A 15,749-nucleotide genomic window follows, 5' to 3' on the forward strand; every position below is an offset into this window, starting at 1 on the left:
CTGATATTTGAGTTTCTTCAGGGATGATTTCTGTCCATTTATCTTTGCTTGTTCAATGGGCCATGTGTTTCTATTTCTTTGTATGTCTTGTGATACTTCGTTGAAAACTGGTCATTTAAATATTATAATGTGGTAACTCTGGAAATCAGATTCTCCAAATCCCCCAGTTTGCTGGCTTTGTTGCTGTTTTTGCTGTTGTTTTTACCATTGTTGAAGGCTACAGTAGTCCATCTGTTTAGGTAATTTTCCAAACTATTTTTGCAAAAACTATATTCCTTGAAGAGTCTTATAACTTGTGTTCAGCCAGTGTTTAGATAAAGAGTTCCTCAAATGCTGGGAGAAAAAGAAAAAAACAGAAAAGAAAGCACAGGGGGGAATAGCACAGAATAAACACACAGAAAAACACCAAAAATGAACAAATTTCTCTCCCAGTCTTTGTACTGCTGGGGCACACCAGCCTCCTTAGGATCAGCCTGAGGTGAAAGTTTAGTCTTCTCCTTCTTTTTTCTAAGTATGTATCTTTCTGTGAACAAACAAGTGGTTTTCTAAATTTCTATATATATACAAGTGCTTTTGAATATCCCAAAGGTCTCCCCCAGCTGTTGCTCCTGGGCAGGAGACAGCCTGCTGTATCTCTCAATCAGTAACTTTTGTCCAGCTGTTTTCAGTTCGTTAGTCCACCGTGCAGTGTTTTCAAGCAATGCTTGCCATTTTTCTAGCCTCCACTCTGAGTTACCCAAAAGAAAGACAAGCACTTGATGTCAGTCCTTTAGGTAACCCAAAACAGGTTAGAATAGACTTATGTAATAATAAGAGTAAAGTCTGCTCTGTTCCCCCTGGAATCAGAGACCAGAGTCCCACACCAGGAATGTGAGCTGTCATCTCCAAGGTCACTGCCATCCTGGGGAGGAGTAGGACAAGGGCAAGCAGAAATGCCACAAAGTCCTCCACTATTTTCAAGTTGCCTTTTTCTTGGTTCAAGGTTTGCTTGGTTACACTAAACTTTAGGCTATTTTTCAGAGTTCAAAAATGCTGGTTCTGACGGTTTATATTTCTCTTTTGATATTTCTGTGAGGGAATGAATGCTTGGAGTCACTTACTCTACTATTTTCCTGATGTCATTCCCTGACATTGCTTTAACTACTAAATTTTGTGGTTGTTTGTATATTAGTTTCCTATGGCTACTGTAGCAAATAACCACAAATTTTGTGATTTAAAAGAACAGAAATTCATTCTTTCACAGTTTTGGAGGCCATAAACCTGAAATCAGTTTTACTGGGCTGAAACCAAGTGTTATCAGGGCTGTACTCCTTCCGGAGGCTCTCAGGAAGAATCCATTCCTTGCCTCTTCTGATTCCAGTTGGCTGCCAGCATTCCAAGTCTTTTGGCCACATTACCCCAATCTCTGCTTCTGCGGTCATATCACTTCCTCTTCTTCTGTTGGTCCAGTCTCCTTCTGCCTCTCTCTTAAGAACATATGTGATGGCATTTAGGGCTTACCCCAATAATCCAGTTAATCTCATCTCAAGACTCCCTATTTAATCATACCTGCAAAACACTTTTCCAAATAAGGTAACATCTACAAATTCTAGGAATTAGGATGTTAATATCTTCGGGGGGCTATTTTTCAGCCTAGCACATGCAGCAATAGGTAAGTGCAACAAGTGGTTTGAGAGAATAAGTCAAACTGCAGACAAAGTGAGAATCCTGGGTCCCCTGACCCCATTCACCTCAGCACTGTCACACCAAACTATGAATCCTCTTTTCCTCTTCTTCCTGTTTAAATTGGGTCTCTTCTCCTTGAAAGTACAGAGCACACACACACATACACACACACATGCATACACACAAACACACACACACACTATTTTAATGTTAACTGAAATTTCACACATTTATGTTATTTTCATTCTATCCCAAATAAGCTAACATTCCCTAAGAAAAAAACTAATATCCTTTACACATTTTTTTGGTCCACCATGGCATGCTAAACCTGGCAAAGAGGCAATAACATGCTGTTCATGTGAAAAGGTACTGTGATATACTGATCCAAAAGCCATTCTCTACTCTTCACTAGCTTCAGGGTTTTACACAAAACAAGATACGAGTAATAGCCAGGTTACTTTGTGGACAGGAAAGGAATAATTAGCTCATTCATGTCACAGAAGTCTGCCTTTTTTTTTTTAACTTTTCTATCAAATATCTGCATTTGACAGTAGACTAGTGAAACCAAATTATTCAAACTTTTGCAGAAACACCTGGATATGTTTAGTATTTAGCTCTGCCCTGAGTACATTAGGCTCTTGTTATGGGCTGAATTATGTTCCCTCAAAATTCCTATGTTAAAGTACCCTAAGTACCACATAAAATGACTATATTTGGAGATAGACTCTTTAAAAAGTTATAAAATTAACATGAAATCATTGGGTAGGTCCTAATCCTAAATGACTGGTGTCCTTCTAAAAAGAGGGAATTAGAGCACAGACACACTGAGGGAGGATCCCATGAGGACACAGGGAGAAGACGGTCGTCTACAGGACAAAGAGAGAGGCCTCAAAAGGAGCCAACCCACCAACACCTGCTTTGACTTCCAGCCTACAGAACTATGAGGAAATAAATTTTCATTTTTCAAGCCACCAGTCTGCAGTGCTTTGTGATAATAGCCTGAGTGACTAACACCGTGCATCTCCCTTTAAGGGTAAATCTACCATCTGTACCAAAAGCAGGGACATTTTGGACCTGAAATGATTGTGGGAAGATTCAGTCATGCTGAGGTTTTTGTTCCTGATCACAGACACACCCCTTCCAGTTCTCAATCTGTAGAAAGAGGGGAAGCAATCCTTGAAAACACTTGCTAAATAAAGTAAAATTGCTGACATTTCTAAAGTTCTAAGTGCTCTCACAGAAAAACTATCCCAGCTAGCCAGCCTCAATATAAGTCACTGCTTTGTCCTGTCTGGCTACCTGCAGAGCAGCTGAGTTCCTCAGGCCCAGATGGAATATCTCCCCAGGTGAACTTACTCTCCTGGGCTCCCAGCTTGCCTCTCAGCCACTCAGGGAAGGTGGCAGGAACATAGAAAACTCTGTGGGATATGCTTCAAAATCAGTCTTGTAAGTGCAAGAGGAACTTCTGCCCAACCTCCTGCTCCCATCCACCAGACTCTACAGCTTGAGAAACTTGTGTCACTTGTAGAGTTTCCTAGAGAGTAAGATGCTGTGTCCACTATTTTCACAACCACCTGCTACCACTCATTAAAAACATGCTACAGTTCAGCCAGCAGGAAAGTGTGTCCAAGTTTCAACTAAGTGCTTAATAACGGGATGGAGATGGAGGGGGAAAAAGATTTTTTTTGTTTGTCTTGATGTTTTGTGTTCAGCAGCATGTCTAGCCTTGATGGTCAGATTTCATAGTGAATAATGTGCTGTACTCCATGCAATCCCTACAGGACTGACGACTTCCTCAGAGCCAGGGAAGGCAAGGGAGAGGTCCATCAATGTGGGGAACAGATGGTAAGGTGGCCATCAAGAGAAGACATTTTCTCCTCTGTGCTTCCACCTCCAAAGTTCTGAAGGTCTAATAAATTCCAAACCTTAACACCCCAACAGAGGAGGTAGCTGAGTGTACACCCAGCTGGAACACCAAGGAAAAAAGGCGTCACGCTGAAATCACATTCTGTGCTACAAATGAAAGGGAAGTTTACCATATGCAGATAAACCATCTGGGTCTGTGCATAAAGCTCACATCTGAAGTAGGTGTCACACGATGTACTACACTCCTAGCACTCATGAAAAATGCCAACACACAAACTGCAAATATGAACAATGACCTGAAAGCCAGCATTGGCTGAGATATTGGACCTTAACTTATACAAACATAAACTCTCCTATAAACAGGAAAAGAAGCTAAGACAATAAACTAAGTGAAGTAAATGGTGTTTGTCTGCATTCTCTTTTTACAATGTTTGTTTTCACAAATAGCTCATCTCTCAATTTTTAAGTTTTTACCTAAAATAAGAGGAAGCAGACACACAAGGTTTTGCTTTTGTGAGAATAATATTGAAGGTTAAAATTGAAATAATACATATGCGAACTTCCTAATACCCTAAGGTTTTAGATAAAATCATAGAAAATCCTCCTGATGCATCCCAAGTGGAGCCCTCCTCCACTTCTTCCCTAATCGTCATGGAAAGAAGAGTTTCCAGAATCCAGAAACTTTCTAGGTTTGGTCGCCACAACTCCTCCAAAACTCGGTTTTCCACATTGGGATACAAAATGCTCGTAGACCCAGCAAGGACAGGAGGCAAAGATATGGGTGGCCTGAGGACACAGCTGGTCCCCTCTGAGCAGTGTCTGTGGCCTCACCAGAGAAACAGGGGCAGTATCAATTCCTCCCACAGTGATCCTGGGATGTAATAACTACATATGGGAAAGTGCCCAACATGGAACAGATGTGCAACAGCTCTACATTAACATACATATCACATGTAAAAAAACCTATAGACAATGCATACAAAATGCCATTTACTTTATTTGGTTGCATTGTCTTAGCTTCTTTTCCTGGTACTTACTGCAAGCACTCCTCAGAACCTAGAGGGAGAACCTGGTAGATAGCAGGCCACTGCGATGATATTTCTAAACCTTGCATGCGGGGAGGAAGAGAAGTGCATGAGCACAGGTATTGCAGACAGAAACTGCACCCCCGTCCACCTCTGTACTCAGTGCAGCTCTTTTCTCTGTAAACATCTTAAGTGCCAGTCATGTCTCTCTGAGCAGACGCCAAATGCAGTCTACTCTTTCAGTAGGAACACAAAGCAATACAGGCTGCCAAAAATAGCATTTCTCTTCTACGGACCCCAAAATGGCACCCACTCCCATTTTGAAAGAGCTCTATCACATCCAGGGCTATGAGTAGAGGAAGCAGAGCTTCTGTTTCTAAGCATGAGACTCCAGGAAGCCACTCAGACACCAAATCCTAAAGGAGATAGAGAATGGGGTCCTCCCTGAAAAACAGGGCTGTCAACTTGGATGATTTATACACCATCACCAAAGAGCAAAGAGCAACTGTAAATAGACCGATCTTGCTTAAAGAAAAAATGAAGATTATGGCAATTTAGGAAACAGCTGGTCACTCTCTAGAGTGGTTTTATGTTTGACCTCTACTGTCATCATTCCTCTTTCCAATGCCTCACGTCATACTTGTGTTTTGTCATAATGGATATTGGTGAAGACAAAGGATAGAGGAACCAATTCAGTGCTGACCACTCTTTACACTAAGAAAGAAATCCTAAGCAAGCAGGGTAAAGCCAGCTGTGCTATATATCACAGTGATGTGAGTCCCTGAAATGATGAATTCCTGAAATTTTTCTCCTTCTTCCCCACAACCTCATTCCATTTGCTTCAGGAGTGAGCAGCAGATATGGTCACAGGCAGGGGAACGTTCCAGGCCAGATGTCAGTGCAGAAGCAGCTGAAACAGCAACCACATTGGACATCCTTGCCCACGCTCTCCTTTTCTCCCTCTCAGCCGGTCACAGACCCTGCCCTCCATCTCCCATCTCGGGACAGCACTTTCTCCTTCTGCAGGACTCTGAGGTCCCACACTTGCCCTTCAGCTGACCACAGACATGAGACAAGCACTAACGTGATGAAATCAGTAAGGCGTTTTGAGCCTCTGCAGAGAAACTCTTAAGCAAGTACCAAATGGTGTTATTCTTTTCCTGCCCAAGCTCTCCCAGCTTTATGCAAGAATATAAGGAATTATTAACTTTACTTCCTAGGCAAGGGAGAGGTGTAATTAGAGCCCTGGGGTTTTCCCACAAGGCAGTAGTGAGTAAATCTGCAAGCACTTTGAGGAGATAAAACATGGAACTTTCTATTCTGTGCCAATTGCTCCTTTGTCTGGAACAGAAAGTCATTTTTTATGAGTGAAACTAAAAAGAAAGAGAGAAAAGTAACAAAACCAAGGGAGAGCCCTCCAGATTCTCGTGGCAAACCTCGTGGACTCCTGCAGTCCCTGGGGGGCTCCCCTGAGAAAGAGCACAGCCCCACCACTGCTGCTAACACTGAAGCAGAAGTGAGTCCACTCAAAGACTGTGAAGGCTGAGTATACAGCAAAATCACAATCCTTGAAACATTTACTAGTAACCCTAGATAAACCAAGTGAGAAAGGAAATCTTACTCAAATCGTATTTCAACAAATCTCATTACAATAAACTCTCCACCTCAATATCAACCAAACTTCCCGAATGACTTGGCCATTAGTTTACAAGAATGTATGGATCACTTACTGCATGCCAGTCCATGCACTGGGCCCTGTGGTGATCCATTTCAGACCATAGCCAACTTCACATCCCATTTCAAGACAACCACACTGTGGGACAGTGGCTTTTACACCTCTCTGTGTTCTCTAATGTGCCCTTCCAGACGCATCCTCCTTTCCCTCCAAGGCCCACCTAGGTTACCACCCCCTCCAGAGAGCTTTGATCCTCACCCTCATCCTTACCTCTAGCAGAAGTAGTTTCTCCTCCTTTGGAACTTCCTTAGTTTATATTTTAAGGGACGTGTTATGTGTAACTTTACTATCATTATTGTGTACTGTGCTACCTCCCCTCTCCCTGGTCAGAAACTCCCTGAGATGAAAATCCTAAGGACAGTGCTCAATGTGTCCTTTTTTTTTTAAGATTTTATTTATTTATTCATGATAGGCAGAGAGAGAGAGGCAGAGACACAGGCAGAGGGAGAAGCAGGCTCCATGAAGGGATCCCGACGTGGGACTCGATCCCAGGACCCCAGGATCATGCCCTGGGCCAAAGGCAGGCGCTAAACCGCTGAGCCACCCAGGGATCCCCTCAATGTGTCATTTAAAATGGCCTTGCATCAGCGTGCCTTGGTGGCTCAGTCAGTTAAGTGTCTGATTCTTGATTTCAGCTCAGGTCACGATCTCAGATTGTGAGATCGAGCCCCACGTCAGGCTTTGGGCTCAGCGTGGAGTCTGCTTGGGATTCTCTCTCTCCATCTCCCTCTGCCCTTCCTCTCATTCGCACTGAACTAACAAATAGATAAATAAAATCTTTTTTAAAAAGAAATAAATAAAATGGACCATGTCTCCCTTGTATCCCACCAGCATGCCAAGTACAATTCTCTGGACAGCTGCAAGAGTGCCCTTTGGGAGCTTGTTGGAAATGGAGAGTCTCCACTCCAGCCCAGACCTACTTGGTCAGAATGTCCATTTAACACATTCCACAGATGATTCCTATATACAGTAAAGTTTGAGAAGCACTGTAATATACAATAGATGCTCAATAGATATTTTTTTTTAAATGAGACAAATTCTACACAAATATCTCCCCTTCATGTACCTCATCCCGGGGACTACAGATGAGCTAAGTAATCCCATCCTGAGGGGGCAAGAGTGCTTGATCCTTGTGCTCACTCCAGCTGGCCATCCGTGGCCCCTGTGCATTCAGCAGCAAGTAACTTCCTTGTTCATCACAAAACTCTGACGTACTGCCCACGTACTATGGGCCAGGCCCTCTGCACATTTCATAAGAGCATTCACATCTCAACACACTGAACCAGGTTTGCAGATTTGGGAGTTTAAACAGAAGGGGGTCAGTATGTGATTCTGTGTGTTAAGTGCTTCCCAGGGTGCTTGTCCCGTCCACAGACTCCTGATGCGTCAAGAGGGACACAGCCCCTGATGGCTTCCTGCTCCTGCCCCCAGGACTCAGCTGGCTGCTATGCAACAAGGCTGGTCCTCCGCGGAGTAAAGCCCTGCGCCAGTGTTTTCTCACATACCAGCATGCCTCCTGACCACTAGAAGGCTTGTAAAACAGACTGCTGGGCCTGCCCCCAAGCTTCTCATTCAGGAGACATTCTCATTCTCGACATAGAAACAGGACAAAGAAATTCAGACAGAATGCTAAATAAAGGTGTCTTTATTCCTTTGGCTTCCCTGATGTGGCGTTATCTTATCCAATCTTGTTCTCTTGTGTGTTTTGGAGATATATGGAAAAAAGACTAAAGAAGTGAGCCTTTGTTTAATGAAGCCCACTACAAAAACCAAGTCCAGAAAGTTCCCCAGGCCTTGATCAGAAAAAGAGGGCCTGTTTTTCCACCTATGTCTTCAGTTTTGTGTGTTAGGGCAAGAGCTGTGTGCTAAAGGCCCATGCCAAAGAAAATTAATTTGGCCAGCAGTGGAGAGCCTCAAACCTAGGCTCAATTGTCCCTCACAGACAAAAGTTAGTGAGTGCCCCTTCTGCAGGCATTGCTCCTTTGCTCTCTGCCTACAGCTGTGCCCATTCACAAGGTGCACTCTGCCTCAGAATCGCCTCCTCTCTCACACATCTCAGTCTCCGCCCAGTGCTGTCATGAAATCAAGACAGCCTGTAGAAAGAGTGGGAGAGTTTAGAGTTCCACCTCCATTCCCAGATTCCTCTCCTTCCTCCCACCCCATCACACTCTAACTCCACCTCACCTCAATGGTAAATGTAATAACACTACACCAGCTCTGGGTGTTTCTAGAATAGGATTTGCAACCTCCTTTTGGAAATCACTCATCCCACTCTGTGGCATCCCGGTGCCAATGGTCTGTGACATATTTATTGGAAATAAGAAATATAGGTCAGTAATGTTGAAGACCCAAGCCTCCAGGCGAACCAGCTTCCAGAAGAATCCTTAAGTCTACATTCTATTTCCAGACCTATTCTGAGTGTGCTAAATCTGGTTATCACCAAGATGATCTATCATGTTCATAAATGTCTAGGGGAACCTGGAAGTTATTTTAAGCCTTCTCTCTTCCCCACATCCAGCAGAAATGGGTATAAAATGTGGCAATCAGCATCCAAAGTCTTAAAGACTCTTCCCAGGCCAACCATACTGGAAATCCTTCGTTTGACCCAGTCCTACCCCATGTCCATTCAGCTGCCACATCAGTCCTTGTCTGCTTCTGCTCCAGCTCCTACTACAATGTCTCGTTTTAACTATTGTTGGTTTGTTTGTTTTTTTCTATCTAATCAATTCCTCTATCTTCTGGTCTCATGTTGTGAATTCTCTTTTCTAGCTTGGATGTTTGGGGATATCACATGAAAATTTGGTACATTTGACCCCTTTGGCGCAGCCTGGCATTTCTCAAACCCATTTCATTTCCTATCTCTGGTCCTGGAAAGTATGAAATCAAAAAGTTCCATGAGAGCTCATATTTATAGGCATCACAAGGTCAGATACTGTGTCCACCTTACTTTCCTATTCCTGCCACATTGCCTAACACATAATAGGTATACAACAAATATTTTTCAATAAATAATAAATTATAGATCTATCACATGTTAGGCAGGCAGATGATGAGTTAATAGCTTTCATTGTCCAAATACCCCAAGTATTTCAGGGTAATCAACAAATTTATAATTCAAAGGATTAATGCTCATAAAGTCCTTTTATATCCACAAAATAATAGTGCTATAAAACAATCAATTGTTACTGAGTGGAGGTGATCAGAGAAAAGACTACACAATTCATTTGGGGGGTAGAAAATAGGTATAAATGAGGGTAGAAGAGAAATGGGACATTCCAGGGAAAAGAAGAAATAATCAATAAACAAAACAAAACTCACCTTTATCATAATCATCATCTTCAATTGCTTTTTCTTGAAGTTTCTGAAGCTTTAATCTTAGGGATTTTACCTATGTTGGTTTGAAGGGGAAAGAAAATGAAAGCCAAATTAGAATAGCATTCAAGCAAACTTATTTTTTTAAAGCTAAAAACATTTAGAAATGATTTTAAAACTGAAGTTCTTTATTCTCCTTTAAAAAAAGAACCACAAATGTACATTTTTCCAATGCCAGATGCATTAGTTTCTCAAAAAAAAAGAAAAAGTTATATAAAGAGAAAGTGTAATTTGAGCATAAAATCCACAAAAAGAGTTAGAAAGTTATTTTAAACAAAAACATCACATTGTACCCTTATCTGCATGAAAAAAAAATGCATAATGAAAAGGAACACAAACTTCCTGACCTGACCAAATGGTCTCTGTTCTCAAAATCACATTAAAATGATGAAGATAAACACACCAAGACTGGAAGGGAAGCCAAGAGAACAAGAAAGTGAACTCTAACTCGGCAGGCTGCCCTGCTGGCTGACTGAGACTGACAAGAAGGACTTCACAAAATCCTTCCAGAAAAGAGCATCACCTTATTTAACCCACATATAGACGCAGTGATCCCATCGCTTGTCGGAGGGTTACCAACACATTCATTTTTAATTGTTTTTCTTCTTGACAGGAGGCCCGGGATTTTCTGAAGATAATTCTAGGCCTATCAGTGAAAGGATTTGGGTTTACTTCCCGAAACACACCTTCCTCCATGCTTTGCCTGGCTACATCTACATTTCCTTCAATATCCAGTTGAGGTATCACCCCCTCCAGTCTGTGCAAAATGTCCTTCCTGGGTACTCTCTCTGTGATGTGTGCCTGTTCCTATTCATGTAAGCCATTCAACAAATATTTACGGAGTGTCTCCTAGGTGTTAGGCACCATCTGAAGTGTTGAGGATACAGCACAAGATTCTTAGCCATCTCTGGACATAGATTCTTGAGCAGGAAGATAAAAATTAACATAATAAGTACATTTTCTGGAGTCTTAGAAAAAGATTAGTGTTAAGAAAGAAGAAAAACCATAGAACCCAGTAAGGGGCATCAGGAATGTTGGTAGATGCTGGGACTGCAGCTTTAAATAAGATCTCTCTGACATTTAACCAAAGATTTGAAAGTTTTAAGAGGGGAAGCCCTGCGACTCCTGGAGAAAGCATTTCAAAAAGAAAAACCAGCTCAAAGGCTCTGGGCAGAGGTGTTGCTAATGTTGCCAAGTAAAAGCAGGAGGCCACTGGGTCTGGGGTGGATTGATTAAGGGGGGATTATACATGATGAGGTCAGAGAAGTGATAAGGAATGCATCATGAAGATACACGAAGACCTTTGAAAAGTGTTTATGTTACTCTGAGGGTGATGGGGGGCAGTCGGAATCCATCGCCTGAATGATTTCTGAACAGCTCCATTCCAACTCCTGTGGGCAAGGGCAGAAGTCAGATGATAGGGGAGGCCATGGAAATCCCCCAGGATGGAGGTGATGGTAGCCTGAATGATACTGGGCACAGTGAAGATGGTGAGAAGGGATCTGATCCTGGGCACATTCCAAAAGTATCTGAAGATAGAACCAACAGGATTTGCTCATAGATCCCATGTGGGGGGTGAGAAAGTCAAAATGATTCTGAGTTTTTGATTTGAGCCACTGGATGAATGGAATTGTAAGAAATTATCGTAGTAATTAGAACACCATGTTACAGCTATTGTTTTGTGTCATTTCATTTGTGCGCTCCGTTCCCAATTGAGCATCTTTAAGGGAAGAACTCTCTTCTACTCATGCAGAAAAAGGCAGGGCTCACCCGTACTCAGTTCTCCACTGCTCTGGGCACACAGAAGGATGTGTACCCTCCCTGCCTTGCAGTGGGTAATGGGGTGCGGGTGCAAGTCTTGGAGGTCCCTGCTGCACTGAGCATTTAATTGCTCTTGTAGGATCCCTTACTGTTTTCCTCTTTGTCCACTTGACTGAGGGACCATATGTTCAGGTGGTGCAGGCAGGGTTCCTGAGCGACCCCCTGAAGCAGATCCCCCAGCTACCTCTGTGGAACTCGAAGCAAAAAACACAACTTTGCCCTGTGAAGGCTCTAATGCCATGTCACTGTCTGCTACGAACCTATTCTAATACAATTTCCAAAGTTGGGCACAAGTAGTACCTAAATACTTTCTGAATGAATGAATGTTTACATTAACCCCTTGAGTTGGTCCATGTTACAACTGAAAACTGTACCAGTAATGTAGTCGTACATATTAGGGATGGAAGAAAATCTGTATGAGTGGCTCAACTGCCACATAAAGCATCCTATTACCAGCACCGCTCCCAAGAGGGGGTATTATTAAACAGTTACTAAAGCTTAAGCAGAAGAATTACAGAAGAGAAAGTCATGGAAAATTTCACATATTAGCCAGCATCCACCTCATCTTCTCCCCCTCACCCAATTAGCCCTGCAGGTCCCTGAGCTGATGCCCTGAGAGATGTCTCAATACCCATCTTTGCTGGAAGCAGGGCCACTGATGGTCACGTCTTATCCAATGACACAACCATGCGAGGCAGGCAATTTCCCTTCTTTTCCTGCAGCTTCCACAAGCGGAGGCAGGGCTAACTTGCAAGGTTCTTTCCGCCTGCCTCCTCTGCGCACCCAGCTAGCATTTCCTCTCATCACAATTTTCTCAGCCCAGCACAAGCCCTGGTAACGTCCCTGGGTGACTATTTCCAAACAGTATAAGCTATACATTCTCACTTCTCATTCATGGTAGTTGTGTTCTGTAAAGTCATCAGAAATGCCCAGTTAGCAAACACTAAACCGCCGCTTCCCGGGGAAACCAGCCTTCAGAGAGCCTCTGATCACGTTTTTGTCAGCTGATCAATGCCTAACCTTGTTTTATGTGTGCTTCAGTTTAAAGATGCCTTCTTTAACATATATTGCTGGTTCATTAACAGAACTTATGGCCACAGTACTACAGCTCACGCCGGAACAGAGCTTATCCAACACACGTTTCCTCCCTGGGGCACCTGGCAGCCTGGGAGCACCTGGGAGCACCAGGCAACCTGACAGCCCTGTGCCAGTGGGCCACTGTAAACAGTGAAATTCCAAAGAAAGCACTAAGTAGACCACCCAAAGGACACTTGTATACAGGAAGAGAGCTGAAACAAGACGGCAGCATCGCCTTGTTCAGCCTCAGCTGGGAAGTGCACGTCAGGCAACCCAAACTTTCAGCCCCTCTGCACACTTCCACAAATGACCAGGAAAGCAGCACAAGCACTGACTCTGGAGTTACCGTTAAACTGTAGAAAGTAAGCAAATTCACAAATTCAGATGGAATCCACAAATACTGAGGATCGGCTATATTTTAAAAGGAGCTAAAACTCAAATTCCTGAGATTTGCTTTTTCACTTAAAGAGAAGGGAGAAGGAGTTAAGGAATTAGAATATAATATCTAAAAGGCCCCAGAACACTAGAATCACAGTCTTTTTTTTTTTTTTAAGATTTTATTTATGTATTCATGAGAAACACAGAGAGAGGCAGAGACCCAGGCAGAGGGAGAAAAGAAGCAGGCTCCATGCAGGGAGCCCAGTGTGGGACTCGATCCCCCGTCTCCAGGATCAGGCCCTGGGCTGAAGGCGGTGCTAAACCGCTGAGCCACCCGGGCTGCCCGAATCCCAGTCTTTTCAAAGGACATCTCCCAAATCCGTAATGCCTCTCCAGTAACCTGAATGAGCAATCTGGAGCCTCTGCACAAACATGATAGGAAAGAAGCCACCCCTCCGGCCCCCGCAAAAGGCCTCCCTCATTCTAGACAACTCCAGCTGTTAGGAGCCTCTTCTTCCTATTGAAACAAAATCTACCTCCCTATAAATCCTATGCCCTGGACAGAGTTCTTTCCATCACTGCTACCACACAGGATAAAGCTAATTCCTCCTCCACACATTTCAAATAATTGAAAACCGCATCATGTTCTTTGCCATCCAGGTATTAGTTTACCACAAACAAAGGTACTTAAATTATGGATAAACTGTGTCCAGATCCCATTACTTGAGACAGGATATGAGTTTAATGTGCACTACGAGGAAAAGGGTGAATTTGATTTTTTTGACCCAAATCCTCTTCTTCTGAGCTATTTCTTTAATGATAACAGTGACCAACAATCTGGGTACTTGCTCAGTGCCAGACCTTGTCTGAAGAATCCACAAGTGTGAGCACATTTCACCCTCATCAGAATCTAATGAGGGGGGTACTATGGTTTATGTCCACCTTCTAACAAGAGAGGCACAGAACAATTAAGCAAATTACCTACAGGCACACAGCTGGGAGAAGAAAATGCCAGGCTAGCACCCAGGCAGTCCCAGTAATGTGCCCCGCTGCAGGGAGTCTTGGGATCACAAGCACTAACACATGCCCCAGCAGGTGCCCAGAGACAGCAGGGCTGATTCATCCCCCAGAATCCCACAGGTGCAGGAGGTGTGGGCCAGGCATTGCCCTAGGCGTGTAAGCCCCCAGGGTGAACTGGCTGCCACTTTGCCCTTCTTCCCCAAGGAACACCTCTCTAGTGGGCTATGATCAATCAATTCTTTTAAAAGCTGAATCCTGGGCAGCCCCGGTGGTGCAGCAGTTTAGCGCCGCCTGAAGCCCGGGGTGTGATCCTGGAGACCCGGGATCGAGTCCCACGTCAGGCTCCCTGCATGGAGCCTGCTTCTCCCTCTGCCTGTGTCTCTCCCTCTCTCTGTGTGTGTCTCTCATGAATAAATAAATAAAATTCTTTAAAAAAATAAAAATAAAAAAATAAAAGCTGCATCCTGGGGCACCTGAGTGGTTCAGTGGTTGAGCATCTGCCTTCAGCTCAGGTCATGACCCCAGGATCCTGGGATCGAGTTCCACATCAGGCTCCCCACAGGGATCCTGCTTCTCCCTCTGCCTATGTCTCTGCCTCTGTGTGTCTCTCATGAATAAATAAAATCTTTTTATAAATAAATAAATAAATAAATAAATAAATAAATAAATCCCACAGCCTGGTAATAAAGGTGAAAGGAAGAGCTGTATCTAGGGTGGTTCATATTTTTTTAAACCTAAAAATCATGAAACCCAAAAAGTAAGTCAGGTTGGCTTTCTGCAGCCAGAGCCCCTGGAAGGCCAGCTCTCAGGCCCTGCAACGACCCCGTGGCTCAGGGAGCTGGCATGGTGAGCCCGAGGCGTGGCTGGGCCCCACGAGCCACAACTGCTTACGGGTTCACAGACTCCAGTCTATTAAAAATAAGATTCTCAGAAGGATGTCAGTTACCTGCAGGTAAGAGAAGTTAGAAGAAAGAAACCCAGTGAAGCCACGTGGACTGCAGAGGCATCACTGCCAACGTGAGTTTCTGTTCATTTGGCTATTTGGGAGGGAGAGAAGCGGGCCATGATCTGCATTGTACTTGTGCTTCACTTGAGTCAAAACTTGAATTTTTGAGATGGAGAGATACAGATATACATTGTTGAGATTTTTTTTTAAGAGATCTTGGAAATGAAACATTAAATAATGGCATTTACAGTCAGAAAAGTATGATGACACAAAGCTCCACTTAGTGCCTGCAACCTCGAAATTCCTAATAAGAGCTACGTATCTGGGCTGTTCGTTTCTGACACAGGGCCCCTAAAACCCTAGAAATTTCCAGTGAAGAGGGTTAGAAAGGTGTCTTTTGTTATGTTAATAAGGTGACTCTCAGAAGACACCTTAGGATGAGGGCTGGTTGCCAGGGGAACCAACAACGTGATTAGAGGTCTGGGAACCTTACAGCCCCCTCCCCCCATCTCCTCCCACCACCACCACCAGGGAGGATAGAGGGGTGGAGGTTGAATCAATCCCAAATGGCCAATGATTTAATCAGCCATGCCTATGTAATAAAGCCTCCATAAAAACCCGAAGGACAGAGGTGGGAGAGATTTCCAGGTTGGTAAACATGAGGACGTTCAAGTATGAAGCTCCACGCCCTTTCTCCACAAACCTTGCCCCGCGCATCTCTTCCACTGGCTGTTCTTGTGTTATATAGCCTTTTATAGTAAACGTATGATCTATTAAGTAAAATGTTTTTCTGAGTTCTGGGAGCCACTCTAACAAATTAATCGAACCCAAGGAGAGAGGTGTT

The 15,749-nt window shown here is 43.6% G+C and overlaps 1 protein-coding gene across 9 annotated transcripts in view; it reads right to left on the reverse strand.

Moving 5' to 3' along the window:
* The window catches only part of DISC1 (DISC1 scaffold protein), a 354,242-nt gene that overhangs the window by 285,711 nt on the left and 52,782 nt on the right, over window positions 1-15,749 (reverse strand). For all 9 annotated transcript variants that reach the window (XR_013377586.1, XR_013377585.1, XR_013377587.1 and 6 more), the window contains exon 3: window positions 9,610-9,679. Coding sequence is in view for 6 of the 9 variants with exons in the window: in XM_077894502.1 (XP_077750628.1) it covers window positions 9,610-9,679 (70 nt within the window). In the remaining 3 variants the exon portion in view is untranslated. The remainder of the gene's footprint in view (window positions 1-9,609; window positions 9,680-15,749) is intronic.

The sequence above is a fragment of the Canis aureus genome, chromosome 4 (assembly GCF_053574225.1).
Source record: "Canis aureus isolate CA01 chromosome 4, VMU_Caureus_v.1.0, whole genome shotgun sequence".
In the NCBI taxonomy this organism is placed as follows: domain Eukaryota; kingdom Metazoa; phylum Chordata; class Mammalia; order Carnivora; family Canidae; genus Canis; species Canis aureus.